The following is a 21,474-nucleotide window of genomic DNA, read 5'->3' on the forward strand; positions in this document are numbered from 1 at the left end:
ACAATAAAACATGGCAGCAGTATATTTTTAGGATGTTATTTTAGGGGGGAAAAGAAACTCTAAGGGCAAGATACAGTGATCTAGTAATTCAAACAAGCTGCTCAGGGATTTCTTTGTCTCTTGAATATGCCACACAGCACTTGGGCTGTCTTGTCAATTTGTGATGTGTGTTTCAGATCAATAAAAAAGCTCATTTAAGACAAAATACATTCTCTCAAGGTACAAAGCTTACATGACCTGATCAGGAGGAGAAGCTAAGGTAACTGCAATCATAAATGAAAATCCAAATTTTAGACTGAAGTCAGATTTTCTTGCACTCTAGGATCTGCAGATAATCTCTGTGTTCTTTGTGGTCTTCGCTCTGAAGTGGAAATCAGAACATATCTCTTTAGTATTTTTACTCCCTTCTGTGGCTCTCAATAACAATGGCTTGAATATTCTGTTCGTCCTCAGCTTCAGAACTTCTTGGTCCTCTGGGACAGATCTTTCTCTGTCAGATTTCTGAATGACAAGCAGAGATTTCATCCCCCGAGGAAAATTCCTTTAGCAGTAACCTGGGCATCCAGTGATTTCCTACAAGGGCTCTTAGTGTGTTTCCTCAGGTAGAAGGGCAATGCAAACAAAAAAAGAACTGTGCAGCAGCATTTATTCTCCAAGATGCGTGGAGCCCTGATGTAGCCCAGCCAGCATTACGAGCTCCACCTGGAGTCTATTTAAATGTGACACCAAAAGTTTGCATATGCACAAATTAGGGAAGTGGTACAGATGTTGTTAACACCTGGCAGGTCACAAAATAGGAAAATGACCTTTCCTATTCAGAGTCTTTCACCTTTCACATTGTACCTGGCATCTGGAGGTATGGGGAGCTGCATGGTTAGCAGAGGTTGGCAGTCAGGGAGTGACGTGTCAGGACTCAGCTCAGGACTCCCTCCTGAGGGAAGGCACTGCTGGCAGAGACATGCCTGTTTCAGGGACTGTGACACTTGCTTTCTCTTCCCTGAGGAACAGCTGTAATAGGCTCTGTCCCAAAGTCCAAACAGTGTCCTTGGGCCCCCAAGGATGGAGCCATCAGGGGCAACAAGCATCCTGCCCATCCATTCTGCCAAACCTCCACACCATGAAGCACATAACACATATCCACGTGAGGTGTCCTGCCCTGCTCTTTCTGCCTTGGGGGAAAGAAGCGTGATAAGCAGGACTCAAACCTGGTTCTTTCTGAAAAGCTGCCAACAAATGCAGCAAATTTGCATGACTTGCCTGCAATGAGATGCTTTGCTGGCAGGTGTGTGCCTAGCTCATGGAAATGAAGTGTGCTTCCAGGACAGCTCAGAAGGACGTACAGGTGACCTGCAATAAAGACAGGTGACAGGACTGCCAGGAACCACGCTCCTCCACCTGATGGTGCTGCCACTATCAAAACTGACAGCTGAAGGACAGTACAGGGATTAACCACCACACCAAGGGACATTGTCCCACGTGATATTGGACTTCATCAAACTGCAGAAAATAATTCATGCTCCTTTTAGGAAGAAAAAGGAGGGGGGAAAACTGAATGTAGAAACTCTTGCTTCAATCTGTTTTAATTTCTGGAGATTGTTTTTGATGTTTTGCTCTGCTTTTTAAAGCTACAGAATGTAGAGAGCATAGAAATAGTATATGTGAGACTAGCACATGAAGGAAATTAATGAAAAAGAAAATCAGCTTTTTTTGTATGCTATCTACTATATAGTACACAGAACATACAGAATCAGCAGGGTTGGAAGTAACCTTTGAGAACAATTCCAACAGCTAACCTGGCACCAACATAATCACCCCTAAAGCATATCCCCAAAAATTGTATATTCAGACTTAGGTACCTGGCATGTTTTTGAGAGTGTGTAAACCAGTAAACTGCTTACCCTGAGTTAATCTGCAAAGACAAAGGAAAAATAATTGGTTTTCAACATGGGAAAAAATGTAGGTAATGTTTTTGTCTTAAAGGTTTCACAAGATGTACTTATTTTATCACTCTAGCAGGAAACTGAGGCTTTCAGTTCAATGAAGCATTTCTTAGAAGTCGTGCTGAGTGACTGTGCTGCACATCTGCCTGTCTGCACGGGGCAGGCCACTTCAACTTCCTCTTCTGAGGGAGCACCAAGAGAGCTACATGCTCACCAGAACTTCATCAAGAAAAGAGATGAAAGAAAGGTGGCTCTTCTCTCTCTTTTGTTTGCTCTCAGTGCCCTGTGTCACAGGTAAGAGTGTCAGGGGGACACCTTGACTCAGTTTATGATGGAGGGTGGTGGATTAATGGGTCTCAATAGGGTGAGCTGTAGCTACTGGCAATGATTTTCTATTTCCTGACAACTTTTTAATAACCCTGGTTACAATGTGCAGGTAGTAGGGATTAAATGGTGTGCTGACTAGCAGATTATTTAATTCAATATGCCTAACCTGCCAGAATAATCACTGGGATGAGCTCACTTGAAGTTAGGGCAATGTGTGCTCCTCTCAAACGGGCCAAAAGGAAAACTGCATTCAATGGGAAAATAAAAAATACCTCTCTGTCTCTGTCTTACATACCAGTGTATGCAGAGAGGAAGAATTTAAATACTTCTAGACACGAGTAAATTGTACAGGTGCAACCCATTAAACAGATTTTTCCCTTCCTCTTCTGCACCTAGCCCTATGTGCCTAATGTCTCAAGAAACAAGTTTGTCATTCAAGTAAAATACTCAGAAAATTTGACTAAGGAGAGCTGCACCTTTGTCAGAAGGAATTTAAACCAAAAGCAGTCTGAGGAAAACAAAGAAAAAGGATGATGTTCACAAACCCCCACCCCCACCCCTTCAAAATTCTGACTCTGATAAACACAAGAATATTACCAGCTAGGAAGAACAATTTTGTAGGATACCAACTTTTCCAGTTAAGAAGGGAAAAACTGCATGTATTTGACCAGCATAGAAGGATGCATCTCACAATCTGGCATAGGCTGTTCTTTCTACATCACTGAGGAAAACTGGTTCTTCAAATAAAAATAATTCATATGTGTATTCAAAGAAAATAGAAAATAGAAAAAATCATAGAAAATATCAAGTTCAAAAAAAGTAATAGAAGCCTCAAAGCATGCCCATGTAAGAAAAAAATAGCAATTACATAAAAATTGGAATTGGGGTTTCTGTTTACCCTGAGGATGAAATCCTCACTGAAGTCACTCAAAGGTGAAAGTGGAGGCCTCTATGCCCTTTGTGGAGATCACCTAAATGTCTGGGAATTATTCTAAGAAATTTCACTTGGAGCACAGGTATGCACTAATGGACACTATTTGGTTTTGAATAATAAAGTTTATATAAAGTTAGATTACTTATATTGAGAAGCTAGCAAAAAGTTAAGAACACTTTTGCACAAAATGTTTTCATTTAAAATAATCTAATGTGCTAGGCTACTAAGAAATAATACAAATTAAAATGTTGTTTCTACATATATAACTTTTTCAACTTAATATGAATTCCTTAAGTGATCTTTCAGAGGCATTCTTTATATGATCCTTAGACCTAAGGCAGCATCAGCATGAATATGAGGGAAAAAAATGCTGTGTGTCTTTTGTTTGATAATAAATCTTTGTAAGTCTTAGTCTTTGATTGCAAGATTTCTAATTGATTTTTCCTTAACTTTTACTGATGCAAAACTTGTGGTGAAATCAGAGGGTTTTTCCTATAATAACAGTCTCCTTGTACTAACAAAAATAGTTTTAGTACTTTTTCTCACAGCACCAAGGCTGTGAGACTTGTCATTCAGGTTTATTTTTATTTACCCTCTTGTATCATCACATTTTTTAGAATAAAAGATGAGCAGAACACATGCAGCAATGAAGCAGCAGAGATTAATGTTGGCCATGGCCATTCAGCAGCTTTGCTCTGCACACATCTGATCTCCAGTGTCCATGTCACCCATCAGTGGACAGGTAGAGCCAGCTCTGTGGGGATGTGTCACTCTGCCCTTGTGCCTTGACCCTGTCCAGCCAGAGCTGAGGATGCTCAGGGTCCCTGCCTGGCTCCTGGCTGAGCTGGGGGAGTGTGGTGCACACAGCAGCACAACTGAGGGTGCCCAAGCCCTGGTGGGACATCCCCTGGCTCCTGGCTGAGCTGGGGGAGTGTGGGGCACACTGCAACACAACTGAGGGTGCCTGAGCCCTGGTGGGGCACCCCCTGGCTCCTGGCTGAGCTGGGGGAGTGTGGGGCACACTGCAGCACAACTGAGGGTGCCTGAGCCCTGGTGGGGCACCCCCTGGCTCCGGTGCCCCAGAGCTGTGTAGCACACACAGCACAGCAAATGTCAAAGCAAAGGAATTGGTACCTGGCTTTTTCAAGTAAGGAAGGTGAGCAGTGGGCACAAGTCTGTGCCTAAGGACAGCTGCACAATTCATTTTATTCTGTGGACCCACATGTCCTTTTGGAAAAGGGACTTTTTGTGTATGGCTCTATGCGAGTGATTGATTACTCGTCTCACTGCAACAACCCCCTCCATAAATTATTCATCTCCTTGAGTTTGTCAGTGCCCTGCATTCAGGGGTTTGGGGACTGCAAGACTCCTACTCATAGGAAGGAGAAAGGGATATAAATCAATTCTACTACAACAGCAGCAAAACCAAGTGGTACAGGCTCCTGCTGAAAGCCCCTCATTTCATCGATCCATTACTCCTTTATATGGCACACTAAGGACTGCCACCTGCTTTATGGAATTAATTGAGGAAGAAACCACACACACCAGAGCAGCTTGCTCTGACACTGAGACAGACACTCATTTAGGACATGCAGGAGCTGTTTAATAACACAGAGAACAGCTTTCTCTGCTGAAGCTACAAAGGCAATGGGCAAGGGATGGTGCAGGGAATTAGCCAGTGGGAATAGCTTATTTGTTCTTGCAAAAAGAACTGGGGAATAACTGTGCCCAGCTTCTGCTTTATTTGTATTACTTGAAAGATTTTCATTTCCACAGAGGCCCTCAGAGCTCTCATTTCTCTCCCACGTGTGACAGAACCTCCCTGGCCTCTTCCAGACACACATGCATTTGCTTTCCCAGTTTTCTCTCTGCAGTTTGTAATGGCAGAGATTTACTCTAAAGCCTCTTGCCTTTGGTTAGAGTAGTAGGGTCTTCATAGTTTGTGGCACCAAATCATGTCAAAGATGGATCAGGAAAAGCTTTGTTTAAACATTACTTGCACTGAAAATGATCCTGTTTGTTTTCAAGGCCAGCCTGCAGATGTCATTACCCAGAGGGAAGTGGTCCATGCTCTGCCAGGTGCTGATGTGACCCTGCTGTGCGTGTTCCCAAAACCACCCACCACCCACATCATACAGACACAATGGTCCAAGACTGATGGCAGCCCATCTACCAAAATAGCTGTATTTCACCCCACCTATGGCACCCATTACTTCACGTTTTCTGAGGCTCCTTACAACTTCTCTGTGTCCTTCAGCACAAGGAGGTGCTGCGGTGGGGATGACACAGTGTCCCTCTGTTCCACCAATCCAAATGCCACCTCTGAATGCAATTGGTGGGCTCTGCATCTGGAAAATGTTACTGTGTCCCTTAGTGGGCAGTACGAATGCACTTTTGCTACTTACCCATATGGGACAAAGGCTGCGAAAATTCAACTTACTGTCAAGGCAGAAGGTAAGTGATTGCAAATGAGATTTTGCTGTTTCCTGATGGGGTGGGGGAGAGTATCAGGACAGATGAACACTTCTTGGTTGCTGATGGTGACTTGTTTGGGATTTACAGTGGTGCCACTGAATGTTGCTTATACAGTTTACTATTTATCTAGCTGTTTATTTATCTCTCTAGCTGTTTTATCCAACTCGTGATTAGGAAACCTTATTTCTTTGGTGGAGTAAAAAGTTACATAGTAAAATGAAAAAAAGGTGGTGAGGTGGCAGTTTCTGCATTTTCATTTTGGAGAAACGTTGTGAAGGTGACTAGATGAGCAGGTCAGGGTATGGTGGGACTAAGGATGTTGGATCTTCAAACCATGCTGTGCTGCTTCTGTGGGTGTGCAGCACTGGGCACCAGTGAAAGAGAAAACACCCTTGTCTGATGGGGGCTGAGGGCTGGCATCTGCAGGGCATGCTGGGTGTTAGCTCCATGGAAGGATGTGTATCCCCACCACCAAAAATACACTGGAGCAAAGCAGGGAATTGCTCAGGAGAATCACAGGAATGCAGATTTGACTGCTTGTCAGGCAAAAGGAAGCTGGAAAGCAGCACGACTGCTCTCGGTAAGTAAGCCTCAGGGGAGAGTGTGAACTCCAGGGAGGATATTTAAATTATCCTGGTAAGGAACAAATTCATTTAAATCAGATGAGAATGGATTTGACAACAAATTAAACAAAGTGGCAACTGTCAGTGTAGCAACTTTGGGCACAGCTATTTAGTGTCAGCAGCAAGGGCAAAAGCCCAAACTGCTGGGAAGATGTAACTTGGCAGGGGTGTTGAGCAAGCTTGTTGCTGTGCACATGGAGAACTGGATTTGATAACCCCAGAAACCTCTTTCTGACCCAGGTTTCTGCTAACAACTCAAGAAGGATTAAAGTAAATGCAGCAAGGCTGGCACTGTTTCAGTTCAGAGCTGCAAGGCCAACATGCTGTATACACAGCAGGTGTTCAAGTGTTAGGAGCAGGGTGGGTGCAGGTTATTTTAGGGGTATTTTGGTGTGCTCCCACTGCCCTTTCACCTACATCTCAAGGCCAGACTGGTAGTCCCCACGCTGGACCTTCTGTAGCAAGAGGAGGTCCTGTGTAAGACTCATACTCAGGGATGTTTAACACTGATGGATCCTGCATGGAAGTGGCTCCAAGCATTTTTCTTGGTTCTGTTATCCTGGAGACTCACCTGGGACAAGCCTGCAGCACCTGCCTGCCCTGATGGGCTCACAGAGGCAAAGTGAGAGCCAGCACCTCTGCCCAGCTCACAGAGGATGGGTGTGTTTAAACAGTACACACTGAGTAATTGTGCAAAAGCTGAAGCTGCCACTCTGCAGCAGGGGGGATGTGCTGTGGTAGGCTGCCCTTTTGGAGTTTCCCTGTGCTCCACAGGGCAGAGGGATCAAGGGGAGTACAGTGAGGTACAAACCATGCTAGTAACCCTATGAAACCCTCCCACACTTCTGTTCTTCATGCAAAGTTTCTCTGTCACTTGCTTAGTGCAGTAACTGTGCTAATCAAGCACTGCTTCTTTTCTCTTGCCCTTGGTTGATACAGACAGGTTTGATGCTGTTATGGCTGTCTAGAGTGTGGGCAGCTCTTGTTCATATCAGCATCACTGTGGCTTTTTTCAGTAACTATGAGATGTAGCAAGCTATGCTACTGATGACTGCTTGCTAGAGAGATCTAAAAGATGGAGTTTGCTACCTTTTGCAGGTTTGTGTTTTAAGGTAAACATTTCTTTTGTAATGAACCACTTTGACTCAAAAGAAGGCAAAAAAACTTAATGCAGCCTGTGAGCAGGATGGATAAAGGTGATAGTCTATGATGAAGTACAGTTTTCATTTACATCAAAGTGAAGTGAATCCAGATGCACTCAACTTGAAAAAAGCTCACAGAGCAGCAGGCCTTCATAGGACAGACAGACACACCCACAGGACTTTAGCCAACAGGCTGTTAAGGAGATGGGAGTCAGAGATGAGAGGGGGAAACAAGCAGCTGGGACATGTGACTGTGAGAGTAGGCAGAAGATGTTTCCAGACTGAACTCTTGGGATTATTACTCATCTCCAGGTTTGTTGTATTCTGCACAGAACTTCTGCAGGGTGGTTTGTCCCAGCAAAACCTTCTGTACAGTTTTGTTCCTGGAGAAACTATAGATTTGCTTTGTCCTTTTTTTGTCCTCTCTGCACTGTCCAGAACCATTAGGGCTTCTGTACTCTGTGTCCTGCTGTGAGAGCTGGCTCCTCAGGTTTTTCACTCTCAGGGACAGTGGAGGGAAGGTGTTTCTGCTGCTGGCTGTCCTGGTTACAGCTCAGGGCACTGCCTTTCTTCATGTCTCTGTGGCACAACTGTGTGCTGGCATCACTGCTCTGTGCTTGGGTGCCAGGTACAAAGGAAGTCACAGTCACCAGAAAGTCCCCACTGACAAATAACATGGCAGTCTGGGAGAGCTGGATATTCACACACCCCTCAAGACAGGAAATAAATGAAATACACATCTGTGCTATCTCAACGTGCAAGCCAGAGCTACCAGGGGAGCAGAGGTGAGGAGTTTCACTGTGGTGTGGGCTGGTGCCTTGGCTCCAAGGAAGAGGGAGGGCAGGCCTGAGGACAGGGACGATGGCAGGATGTGTCACACACAGGATGGGGTCAGAGAGGTCAGTGCTGACCACGGCACTCAGCATCTCCCACCCATTACCACTGCTCTTCCTGCTTGAATACACACTCACAGACCCAATATCTGGACCACAGCAGTGCACTGTTCACTGCACCACTCTGCCCTGCCTCCACAGCTGGATGGAGGCCTGGATTGAGCATGGGTAGGGTAGGAGATGGTGAAATGGCTTTTGAAATGGATGAGAGAGAAAAGAGTGACAAGTTTTCTAGTAGTGGGCAGGTTGGAGAATAACAAAAGGAGCACTTACACTGAAAAACAGGGTTAATCTTAACCTGACATAGCTGAATAGCTTGCTTAGTGAAAAGAAGGTCTGCAGATATCTTCAGAGAAAAGGAAATAGAGGTGCACAAAATTGATGTGAAGGTTTATTGCCACAGAAAAAAAAATGTAAGATAAAAATTGAAGTTTCAAATAATTCTCAGCTCTGAAAGGAGACATCGTGATCCTGCAGTTAAGAAAAGCTTTTTTAGGAATTGTCAAAAAATTCAGGTAATGCTGTGAATTGAGTCATGAAACTGCAACAAGAATCAGATGCAGGGCTTTCACTTAAAAAATGTGTCTAGGGGTAATGGTTAAAAATCACAGTTCCCTTCTAAATCAAAAAGTGCCTGTTCCTTGTGATGCCTGGAGAAGGCTGACTTAGAACAGAGGCTAGGCAGAGTTAAGAATAAAGCAGGTATTTATTGAAAGGTCTGAAAGGATACACCTTGGGCAGAACAAGAGCCTGGCCAGGGCTACAACCATGATGGACCTAATAATGGTCACAAAATGGACAGCTGGTCATGAGGTCTCACATTTTTATAAGTTTTGGTGCATCTGATATCAGGGTTAATTGTCCAATCTCTGCTTCAGGTTATGAAGTCCCATTGTTCTTGTTTTCTCTCTTCAGTCCACTGCTGCTTATACTTTTGGGCCTGAAACTTGTAACGACTGTCCTTGGTATCAAGCTAGAAAAGGAATTGTTTTGTCTATCTACTCTGTGAAGGGAGCTCCCTAACACTTAACATGAAGTTTAAAATTACACACCTAGGCACCACAGAATACGAAAAATATAAAAGCCAAAATACATCACTTGAGTAGAAGACTAGTCATCATTGGTTTTCAAAGCACAACGAACATCATGTTTCTGATTTTCCTTCTTGGGTTTTGTTGTTGTTGCTGTTGCTCCAATAACAAAAGAGGAGAGGCATTACCAGAAGAAAGTGTGGTTAAAGCAGACTTTAGAAATTCTATGCCTTGAGGACGCGACCTTAGAAAATTTGTCCACTTATCCTTTGAAATGGCTAGTGGTGAGTATTTTTCATCTCAGATATAAAGTTCAGAAAGAACTACAGGGTATTTTTGCAGATTGAAATGAAAATGTTCTACTCTACTGTGTCCTGCCTGCAGAATCTGCTAAAAAACTTATTAGTCATATTGGACTGTGATAATAAAGGGGAAAAGTATAACCATAGGCTTGCAAAATATACACTGCAAATAATAGATGATAAAGAAACAAAGAGGAAAAATTCCATCTTAATTGCTTTAAATTTTTCAGGAGCACATACAGAGCAGGTCTAGGGATATGGTTAATATAATAAAACTAAAATATTTCTTGTATTGGATTTCCAGCAAGTTTTTCTGTAGTGAAGCTTCAGTATCTGAAAAATACATGGTTACTGTGTAGGGTAGTGAGATATCAGGCTGCTTTGACATAGAAAAGAAAGGTACTGGCTAGTGTTTTTGGTTATGTGAACCTCTGTGTCACAGATGCCACAGAAGACATGCAAACCCAGTTATGAAGGTAACCACATGAAAAAGTACTTTTAAGCAATTTTCTGTCAGATATGAAGCTTGCTGTATTTTTGTTCTTTATCTCACTTTCGGGATAAATATTTATATTCATGTTCTAACGTAGCCTTTTAGCATTAATTTCAGTGTGTAGATAAGTATCAGTGAGCAGTGTCCTTGAGCTTTGCCTGCTCATTTATATATGTTGTCACTGAAAAGCTGTAACTGTTGAGGATTTCCTTAAAGGTGACTTTCAAATAGTTTAGGTTTTTAACCTTCTGTCCTGGTTCATTATCTATTTAGATCTCCCTCATGCAGGTCATTCTTAACAATAAAATTTAAAATGTTTTTGTAGGAAACACCCTTACCTTTACTACATCAGTTTTGACAGTTTACTCCACAAAGTAGCAGAGGAAAGGGAAAAAAACCAAAAAACCCCAACACATAAACCAACACAATGATAGATGTGGGTTGCCACGTACCATACAGAGTAAAGCTTGCAAATAATTTCTGAGGCACAGATGTCCAGGACATGCTGGCTGTACTTATAGCCAAGGGTGGCTGCCACACAGACAATAAGAGAGATAAATTTTAGTCATTATTATCAGGTTTTTCTACTTAAAATTCTAAAAGAGCAAAGTTTTCCTTGAAATTTCAGTTGTATTTAATATGTATGGGATGTTCAGCATAACTTAAAGACTGGTGCAGTGAGAAAGCACCTCTGTTGCTCTCTCTGCAGGCTACAGAGATCAGGACTCAAAAGACACAGCTATTTATTCCATATTTTATTGTCAAGATGATGACTGTTCATGGTATTGAAGTTTTGAGAGAGAATATATTTGGGAAAAAAAAACCCAAAAGTGGCAGATGTCCACTTACTGCTACACAATGTGCAAGGGAAGCTTTTCATACTGGGAATATGGCTTACAAAAATATTTCTTTGTGTATGTGTGTCTGGACTTGACAATTTTGTGGGGTTTTCTATACATGGGGTGAAAATGGGAGGAAAGAGGAACTTGTGACCAAGGAGCCCTCTTGTCCTGCTGTGTACAGGAAGAGCAGCATGCTGTACAGGCAGAGTCCTCCTGGGTTTGAATAACATCCTAAAAGTTTTCCCCACCAAAATCACTGATGATGGCAGAGTCTTTTCCTGCCACGTGCTGTACCACCCAGAGTCCAGAAGAGCAGCACCACTGTGAAAGTATTTGGTAAGGGGCTTATGCCAACTGCCTGCTGCCTTGCACTTGGACAGGTGACACTCCTGTCTGGTTCTGAAGCCAATAACTTTTGACAGACACTGGGGTTTTTTGAATATAAACGTATTTACCTTGTTACTTTTTCAGCTGCAATGACCTAAAATGTTAGTAAATAACCCTGGAGTTCTTAGAAGAATTTGAGTCCATTCTTTCAGTTTCTGGCAGGAAAAAATAGTTAATTCATTGTACATACGTCAGTCTCACTGTCATGCACATGGCAAGAATCTTACCCTGATGTGTAGCTTATGTTGGGATTTTGTGGGTTACAGGGAAGCACACTGGTCATCAAGATTTCTGTGTCCCAATGGCCATGCTGCCTGTGGTTAGGAAATCATGGCCAAAATTCAGTAAACAGTTTGGGACTGCAGCTGTAGCAAAATCACATCCTCAAAGGCATGTGAAATTCAACTGCTGCCAAAGGCTCTGGCTCTGGAAATGAGGGTCCTGGTGGGGGTCTCAAATTGATCAGGAGTGGCAGAACCTGTGTACTGCAAACATGTGGGCTGGCATTTCATTTGTAAGCCTTCCCCATCTTTAGTTACTTGCCTTGTTCCCTTTCAAGTGTCTTAGGACCTGCTCTACAATCACTTAGGTACAACTGAATCAGAAAATTACTGCCCACTTTAAAACCAGGCGTTGTTTTCTCTTTAGAGATCAGTTGGTCTGGAAAACATATTTCCAAAGCTCCAGAAGTAAAAGAGTGTTAAAGACTGGGCCTGTCAACAGTCCCTTGACTGTAGCTGATTGTCCAAGGAAGCCCACAGCTTGAGGATGGCATGGCCATTCAATGCTGATGCTCTGAATTCAAAGAAAGGTTCAACAGGGAGCAGCTAAAAAGAAAATCAAAATGTGTCTGGGGGTTGTTGGTCACTGATGTAAAAGAAATAAAAATAGAAGTTAATGATCTGAAACCTCCTCTTACGTTTGCATGATTCAGACACTTTTTAAAATCAACATTTCTCAAATAGCAACAGTGTTACCTGGGTAATCATTCAAGGATACTAATATACTGGAACAAACTCTTTTCCATCACTGCTGATGCTCTTCCCTAGATTTGTGTGTCTCTTACTAAAAGGTTGTTTATTTGGCTTTTTCTCAGAATTACTGCAAGATGTGTGCTTAGCTGTGCATGAACCCAATCAAAATATCAGTACAGCAGGGTAGAGAGGCAAACTAGAGAGAGCAGCTATGTCCTTGGTGGTGAACAATCTGCATTTCCCACTAAGTGCTGGCTGGCTTGGACCAGGGTGCTGTGCCACCAGCCCCTCTCACAGGGCTCCCAAGGGCAGAGCTGGGTGCAGGGGCTCCCTGAGAGCCCCGAGGTTTGCAGTGGGTGCCGAGGAAAGTCTCTCAGACCTCAGGTAAGTAAAGTCCACCAGTCAGAGGAAATGTGCTCTTGTGCTCCTAGCCCTTTCATGTCTGAATTTTGCAGGTGAAATAACTATTCTGCATCCTGTCTCACACTTTCCTGTTACCATTTGCTGAAGTCATGCCCCTTATGGTTGCACCATCCCAGCCTTTCTCCATTTACTCCCTTCTGCTGCAGCAGGAGGGGACACCAAGAGCAGAGGGCTTAGGGCCTGCCCCAAGCCAGCCCTGGCAGACACACTGCCCAGGATGATCCAGCACTCTCTAGATGACATCTGGGGACAAAGAGCCCTTTCTGATGGCAGCACCTCTCTTGCTCCTTCTGCTGAGTAGAGAATAAAGAAATGAATATTTGTGTTCTGGCAGTTAGATCCAGCCTCAAATGGGTGGGACAGAACCTGAAGATAGTGTATGTAAACAAAATCAACAGTACCTTATGTTGGTTATATCTGTCATTCTGGCCATCAGCAAGGACACAGATAGGGGAAAAAAGGCCAGCTGAAACCTGAGGAGGTTTTCCCACCTTGGCAAGTCAGCATCTCCACTGTCACCCAAACACTCATGCAATTGAACCCCTCAGGCTGGGTGGCTTTAAGGGCAAGAAGGGCAGGCAGCTATTGCAGCACAGAGATGTAATGGACAGGAGGAGAGGGTGCCTGTGGGAAACTCCTCATGAAGGATCCCTCTGAAAAACACTTCAGGCAGGGCTAAACACAGCAGAGACAGGCCAAGGCTCAGGGGTGCTCCCTCACAGTTGCTTGAGGTGGCCCAAGTGGGGCTGAGGATTGGACCAGAAAGGATGGAGAAGGCATGAAAAGATCTCTCAAGGAAGTTGAGAGTCTTGGTATACTGGGTAAAAACAGACATTCAATCAATAGCTTTTTTTAAGAGGGTGCTTTTGGATTGAAATACTTTAAAATATTTCTCTTCTAGAATAGAGATCTTTTAGATACAAGTTTCTGTGAAAAGGTATGGCCTTTTCATGTCTAGCTTTGCCAAATATTGATTTCTCCTTTTTGTAAGAATAAAAGCTCAGCAGCAGAAACTACTGAACTAAATATTGAATTTCTGCTAGATCCAAAACATTGGTAAATATCCTAGCAAGACAAATGAATGTCAAAGTGTTAACAGGGGCTGAGATGTTAATTGGAAAACATCTATTAGACCGCTCAGAGCTATGCATGAGAGCTGCCTGCCAGAACAGCTACCCAGCAAACACATCTGAGAAAGCAGTGCTTAATACAGGTGTGGAACATTCTCGTCAAAAAAACAAAAGGAAGAGCATGCACTAGACATGACTTAGCCTCCCACCCAACTTCTGCAGGGATTAGAGGATCCAGTTTACCAGACTTTTCCCTGTATCTGAAAAAGTCTGTCTTCTGGCAGCTCCACTACCATCTGTATGATTTTGGAAAAGAGGAAAGAATGAAATCTTAGAACACTCATTTCCTGAGAAGAAGAATCTACAATCCCTGCCCCACCCCACCCTCCAAAATAAGCAGAAAAACCCAAAACCCAGAAGAGATTTAAAAACCAGGAAATTCCACTCAAAAAAAGTAGCATAGGTCCAGAAAACTATAAGGCCATGATAATTAAATGTAAGTCATGCCCAGGCAGAATCCATCAGCAACATCAGGACGAAAAGTGGAAATTAAAAATAAAATCAGAAGAGTCCTTGGTGGCTTAGCTGTATAAAACAACAGGGAAACCTGAAAAGTTCACCTCATGGGAGAATGTAATTAACTGAGGTGGCCCTATATCAATCAACATGAAAAATTAGGAAAAATTAAGAAAAAATTATTTTAATGGTAGAGATTAACGCAAGGTTTAGGTTGGAAAGATAAAGAATTCTGATCTCCTAAGTAATTCAGTGTGGGGACCAGATCATCTGGGAAAGATCATACCCTGGGCTGGGTTCCTGGATGTAGGGAATAAACCTGAAGCCCTTGGGAGGCAGGGTGCTTGGGAGATGCTGATGGAGTCTTCCCGCATTAGACTTTTAAGGTCAAAACCCTGTCCTGAGTTTGTGATTGGACCTTTGCCCTCAGATACTCCTTTGTACAGTTGGGTTAACCACGCCCCAGGTCTTTGGATGCAGCCCCTCAGACTGTGCAGTCTCTATGAACATTAAAATCTATCTTTGGCACTCCATCCTACCCGTCTCTTTATTTTTTCCACACCGCCCAGCCAGACTGGTCCCAGGTCACAGAGAACCGATTGTGACAATTCAGGGAGAGCACTTCTTTCCAGTCCAGATTCAGGCTCAGAAAGGGCTAGAAGACAAATTTATCTGAGGCTTTTGAAATTTGTTATATATTTACACAGTTTCAATAGTCCTTACTTTACAAGTCCATCAATACTGTTCCAAAGCAGGCATCCCAATGGCTAATTTAGAAATGTAGTTTAGAGAGGCTTACAGTACCTGATAGCTTCATACAGTCAGCTGTGCCCAGAACCAAAATGCTGCAAAACCAGAAGAAAACAGGTTTTTTTTTCATGTGGATGTGGTGATGAGTGCCCTGCTGCTCTGCTGTGAGGGCAGGCTTGGGGCTTCCTGGCAAGGCAGGAAGCATCTGTGGTGGACACTGTCACACATCTGTCCAGGCAGCAGCAGGAGGGTAGCTGGCACCCAAAATCAACCAGCATTTTGGGGGATAGCTAAAGCCTTTGGAGATACCTTTGGCAAGCACACAGAAGAGCCAGCAGCTGGGGTGTGTTTGATTTCATGGGGCTGGGAAGGGTGTCTCTGCTGCCAAAGCTGTGACTGCAGGATGGTTTCAGTTTGTTTCCCCAGCAAAGCCACCCAAACCTAGCTGGGGTAGGCGGTGAAACACATCCTGAATCCTGTGGCAATAGCTGCTGATACGGTCTTGTAAACCACTTCCTTGACCTCAAATTGCAGCTGTGCACACTTTTATCTTGCTTGACGTATGGCTGGAGGTAGGATTTAATTTCCACTCTTCATATGAAACAAGGCTGTTAAGTGTTATTAGAAGCTGTTACTGTGATCTGCAGTGTCCATTCCACTAATACATTTATGTTTGCTTTCCAGCTTACCCTGAGATCTTCATTAGCCTGCAGGAGGGCTCAGCCAGCACTTCACAGAAGGTGAGCAATTTTGGAGCAAAGAGCAATGCCTGTGACTGTCACCGTGCCACCCCAGCAGGGCCAGGCAAGCTGAGCTGAATCTGGCATAGGAGGGACCTCCCAACTGAGCTCACAGGGCAGCAGGCAAGGCATGGAGATAACAGGAGGTGCTCGTGCCCTTTCCTCTGAGCAACTCCCACCCCTCAGCAGTGAGCACAAACCAGAGCTAGATATGGACTTCTCTGTTGTGTGGGCCTCTCTTCTAGTTTTGGTAATGGTGGAACCTAAAAGTCTGCTGAATTGCACTGGTCATGCTTGGCACAAAACGTATTTATGGCTCATATGGCTGACTAGCAAACCTCTCTGGCTATTAGCTATGGTGCTTTGCTTCCAGTTCCATCTTTCCAAGTTAAAGCTTTTGATCTGAAAGTATCTCAAATCAAGGTTTTACTTGGAAACAGAGCTTGTGGGCAGGCAGAACCTTGTACTATCCATAACCACCCACACAATCCATGAATCATTTGCTTCTGCAAACTGGTATAATTTTCCTGGTGACCTATTTCTGGGTGTGGTGTTGGACATTGCAGACTTTTGTCTGCATTGTCCTGCTGAACAAAGCAAGGGGTGCTGCTATCACAGGACTGGGCAATAGAAACTCCCCCAAGAGCCTCTGTCTGTTCTTCACCTCCAAACAAACACTGACTTCTTTACTTCACTTTTCTGCCTTTTTTTGCAGGGCTTAGATCTAGTGATGATATTGGATTTGTATTTCTTCGTAAGAAGAATTTATAAAGTATTATTCTGTAAAAGAGCCTGAAAAATAAGGGAATAATGAAGAGGAAAATAGGAGAAAGCAATTGCACTACAAGCTCAGGTGTTGTTTACCGTGTCAGGGAAAGAGTTTCAGCTGGATAGTTTCAGTCTTCCTACTGAATGCTTGACTTCTGCTGGCTTCAATACATCAAGCTTGCTTTCAGCTAAATGTGGGAACCACTTTCTTTAAATGAGGGAGCAAGAGAGGTTTGTGCTGCATGAGTAGCACACGCTTTTTTCTTCTGTTGAAAAGAACAAGGCCATTTCTCTTCTGACAGTGTTTAGTACTTAGCAGTGTCATAACCTGCTAAATAAACATACTTGGGAACGTCTAGGCAGCGTGAGGATGAGACCTCTCACCCTGCTAGTGCCCAACTCTTCATCTAGCCTTGATTTTGAGGTCCTGCCCATCTATTGTTTGCTGGGAAATTAAACAGAGCACAGGCACAGATCTTTGGAACAACTGTCACAGAACGAGGACTACTGCATCTAAAGTATCCAATTCCTTGTGATTTTTGGAAATCTCTTACATATTATGTCTGCTAGAAAGATCTGCTAGAAATTTTGTAAATTCAACATATTGTGCTAGGCAGTCCTTTTCATGCCAATTGTCTCTTTATCTGCCTAATGAAGAAAGGATTTACATGGCAATTAGAAAGAGTCTCATTCTCCTCACACACACTGTGCCCTTTACCAATTCCAGTGTTTTTCCATGTAAGAGTTTGTGGCTGTCAGCAGGAGATTGGAGATCCCTCTACATCTCTCCAGCCACAGCACAGGACTGGAGGGGGTTGGAGTCCTGACACCCAGAGCAACACCCTGGGCTCTCATTCAACAGTGTCTGCAGACAGAAAAATGAGGGGAGTGGGCAAGAAACACAATAAAGAGGAAGCAAGTGCTTCCTTCCAGAGCAGGATTGTGAGTAAACAAGCACTGCCTATACAGGAGTTTGGGAGCTGGCAGCCAGGAAGGAACTGTCAGAGGCTCACCCAACATGGGTACATATATGTGTGTGTGTATGTGTATATATATATATATATATGTATATATATATATATATATATATATGTAACCTAACCACTGCCTTGTGTTGCCCCACAGCCCAATGTGAGCTGTGTCGTGAGGAAGGCGTTTCACAAGCCAAGCCTCCTGTGGTACATGGACAGAGCAAGCCTGATGGAGAAGCCTGGAGGTAAAGCAACCTGACCATGGGGAAACAGCAGGAGTGGTCCCCAGGGAAAATCATGACTGGTATCCACTCCTGCCACAGGGAACGTGTAGGTGTCTATCTGACAAAAGGGGGGAGCACCAGGCCTCCTCAAAGGAAACAGGAGGCAAATGGCTGTGACCAGAGCCCCCTGCCAGAGATGGGAACTATGGTTTGGCATGACCACACCATTCTTGCCAAATCTTTGACAGTGTCTCAGCAAAGAAACCTATGGATATATGAGCCTGCTTTCCAAAACCAGTATTTTGCACAGCTCTGACTTAGAGTTTGGAGTGTAACAAGAGGGTCTTTTCTTTTTTTTTTCTCTCCCTAAGAAATTTCTGTGGTACAAGAAGACTTGCAAGACAGTGAAGGTTTCTATGAGTTGAGATCAACACTGATGCTACAAGGGACCCACGAGACACATAAGACATTCTCATGTGTGTGTCTGTTTCCCTTCCTGGGAAATGAAACAAGGAATATTTCATCAGAAGAAATATTTGTTTCCTTTGGTAGGTTTGTCATAGATGGGACACATCTAAAGTGTTAAGAACAACAAACACATGTATTCTCTTGTTATTTAAAATGCTGAAGAAATGCCAGCACTATAGAAGCTTTATTGTACAAGTTCATCATGCAGCTTGAACTCTCTGGCAGGTTTTTTGGCTCAAATCTTTGCTCAAGCCTCTGAATGAGCTAAGAAACTCCTGCTCAAGCAGAAGACACTCATTTGTTTAGGCAGAATCTTGCTGTACTTCCCATACCCAAAAATATTCGAGCATAGCCACATGGCACCAGTGAGCTATTATAATCATGTGTTTCTCACAGAGCACTTGTGGCTCCCTGGGAAATCAAATCCTCAGACTCAGGGCTATGTTATTCACCTTCAGTAAAACACGCAAAAGACTGTACCTCTGTGGATAGTGGAGAAACTCCCCTATAAGCTGTACTTTAAGAATTAGCTACATGACTGGGGAAGTGGGGAGAAATACTGTCCTGCATTTTTGGTGAAAGCAGGTGACTTGGCGGTACAGTTTTCAGCACCTCTGAGGATGCAGGGTGACTGGTGAGATGGGCAGACAGATTTCCTTTAGCACCCTCCTGTGCATGTCTCCTCTTCAGGTGCAAATGCATATTTATACCTTTTTAATTTTTTTTTTATGTATGCTCCCTGCTGCACAGACAATACAACTGAGCTGCTGACCCCTTAGCAGCATCTGGGGGCACATCACCTGCCGTGGCAGCTACTTGCAGCTCAGATGGGTTCTCTTGTGGATGTCTGTATTCCTATTGATATGTTTTTCCACAAAGTAAGGCTGCAGCAAAAGCCACAGCTTACTCCTCTGGAAACATATCTTCAGAGGGGAGGGAGATAAATCATAATTTTTTTCTCAAAAATGACTCATTTCCCTCAATTTGCAGTTTTGTAGAAATGTATTCACATCGAAGAGCTGTCAATTAAAGCAATCTATGTTCTTGCCTGCAGGCTATGCCAAGATAGATCCACTCTGTATAAAAATGTTAAAGTATTTAGATGTGACAGAAAGGAAAGAATTAAATTAATTCTCATCCATACCTTCTGCGAAGGTGCATAGTATGACACAAGCCCAAACTAAATTTTCAGCCTTTATAACTGCTTTTAAGAACTGCTTTAATCTTTCTTTTTTTTTTTCCTTCACAGGCAATAAGTCTGATGAAGCCTCAGCTGAAGTTTTTACTACCACAGTTTCAGATGGTAGGATAAATTAGAGAATAAAATAATTTAGGTTGTGTTCGAGGTGCATTTCTAAAGTCCTGAAGCTGTTGTAGCACTTACTACTCTAAATGGGTAGTAAGGAACCCGTTTCTGCAGCTTTGACTTCAGAGAAAATACTACAAACCAATATTTTGGTGATGTAATCTATTATAATTAAGACCAAGCATAATTAAACTCCAGCCTTGAGGGGCACTTAATGTTATTTCTGATGCTTCAGCTGGCATTTGAATATAGCTCTTTCCGTACTGAACTAATAATTAAAAGTAACAGCCCTGCTAATGGCTCTACCCTCTGCTTAAGTACAGAGCCAAAATCCTCAACACTTTTGTGATGTTAAAGAACTGATAGGATGGTTCTTAATTTGTGTAAATTTGGTAAATCCCTGCTCTTCCCTGCAAGTTTGCCTTACTATCAGCTTATTGCAGACAGATAAATGTTCTCTTCACACCTGAGCTGAAGCCCTTTGGAAACATCTCTCCTGGAGCAGTTTGCTTTGCTCTGTTCTGCATGGGAGGCAGCTGCACTTTAGCAGGGGGTTACATGAGTGTGTCAGAGAAATGCTGTAAGGAAATGGCATGAAAAAGTATGGGTTTTGTGGGGAAAAAACTTCTACAAGCACAGGTTGTAGCAGGCCCTGGAGGCTCAGCCAATACCCCATTGGCACCAGAAAACCATCCCAGATACTGGGGGGGGGCTGAAAGAGGCAGACTTTTTCCTCTGCTGGCCTCTGCAAGGTGAGCTCTCAAAGGAAGCCTAGCAGCTTGCATCAGGCCACCCCGCTGCTTCACCTTGCACGCTCTGCAGAACCCTCCGGGAGCCAGGCACATCTCAAAGAGCCTCACTGCTCTGGTCTTCACACCTGCTGCACCTTTGGTAAGGAGGCCTTTATGTCAGCCAGCCGCTGGGAAATCCCTGTTAGCACAGGCAAGGCTAGGCTGAAACACAAATGGCAGAGCAGCAGTCCAAGTGTCAGCACAGAAAAGCAGCTGGAGGGCAGCTGGGTTACCTGCCTGTGCTAACACCCAGCCTGCAGTCCCACACAACACCCTCACACGTGCCTGACCAGGCAGAGGCACCACCTGGCTGCCTTCCCAGACCTGTTTTTCTAATGAAGTGTGGGAGCTTTAATAGGTCACTTCCTTCATGGACCTCTTTGGGGGACACAATCCATCCTCCTGGCCTACTCAGGGAGTACTTCTCCTCTCCTGCTAGGAAAAAAAAAAAGAAAGAAAACAGACATCTCAGGACATATACGCTGCTTGGGCAGGATGGTGTCTCTGCTGAGCTAGCTGTGTGGTTAACAGTTTTTAATTAGAAGGAATAATTCCCCCTCCTCTTCTTGAGAACTCAGTGAGCACTTTTCAGTGCAAGGTGTCTCTAAAATTTCCTCCCAGAGTTGCAGCCTCTGAAGTGTCTCATGGATGAAACTGTGCAGGTGCCACCACCAGGTCATAAATGTTATTTCAGTGTCTGTGCTAATACGGTGCACCTCTCTGTATGGAATAAACCCATGTGATTCATTTCTGGGTTTTAAATTGAGGTGCCAGCAGCTCCATAGTTTTTTCCCCCAAAACCTTTGTTTCCCTAGGGATTTCTCAGCGCAGTTACCTCAGGTACTTCATGTTTCCTTTTGGACTACTTGGCTGAGCTGTGCATGGAAAGATTATTTGGAAATTTGGTGTGATACACTTTCTTGCTCCTGAACCTTTCAATCACCCACTTTCCTAAAGCAGAATAAACACTTTTCTCATGCTGAATGTTTGCTTTGATTTGTTATAGGCTTCAACAATTCAACACTTACATCAGCTATCATGGCAGCCTCAGGTAAGGGGGAAAAAAACTTTATTACTTACTCAA

General features: G+C 43.6%; 1 protein-coding gene across 2 annotated transcripts in view; it reads left to right on the forward strand.

Moving 5' to 3' along the window:
- The first annotated feature begins 2,028 nt into the window (after positions 1 to 2,028).
- Positions 2,029 to 21,474, forward strand: part of CD96 (CD96 molecule) — a 28,363-nt gene continuing 8,917 nt past the window's right edge. For both annotated transcript variants that reach the window (XM_015648365.3, XM_015648372.1), the window contains exons 1-7: positions 2,029 to 2,234; positions 5,230 to 5,655; positions 15,807 to 15,862; positions 17,756 to 17,846; positions 18,197 to 18,373; positions 19,543 to 19,596; positions 21,397 to 21,441. In XM_015648365.3, the coding sequence (XP_015503851.1) occupies positions 2,147 to 2,234; positions 5,230 to 5,655; positions 15,807 to 15,862; positions 17,756 to 17,846; positions 18,197 to 18,373; positions 19,543 to 19,596; positions 21,397 to 21,441 (937 nt within the window). In that variant the 5' untranslated portion in view covers positions 2,029 to 2,146. The remainder of the gene's footprint in view (positions 2,235 to 5,229; positions 5,656 to 15,806; positions 15,863 to 17,755; positions 17,847 to 18,196; positions 18,374 to 19,542; positions 19,597 to 21,396; positions 21,442 to 21,474) is intronic.

This window comes from Parus major, chromosome 1, assembly GCF_001522545.3.
Source record: "Parus major isolate Abel chromosome 1, Parus_major1.1, whole genome shotgun sequence".
In the NCBI taxonomy this organism is placed as follows: domain Eukaryota; kingdom Metazoa; phylum Chordata; class Aves; order Passeriformes; family Paridae; genus Parus; species Parus major.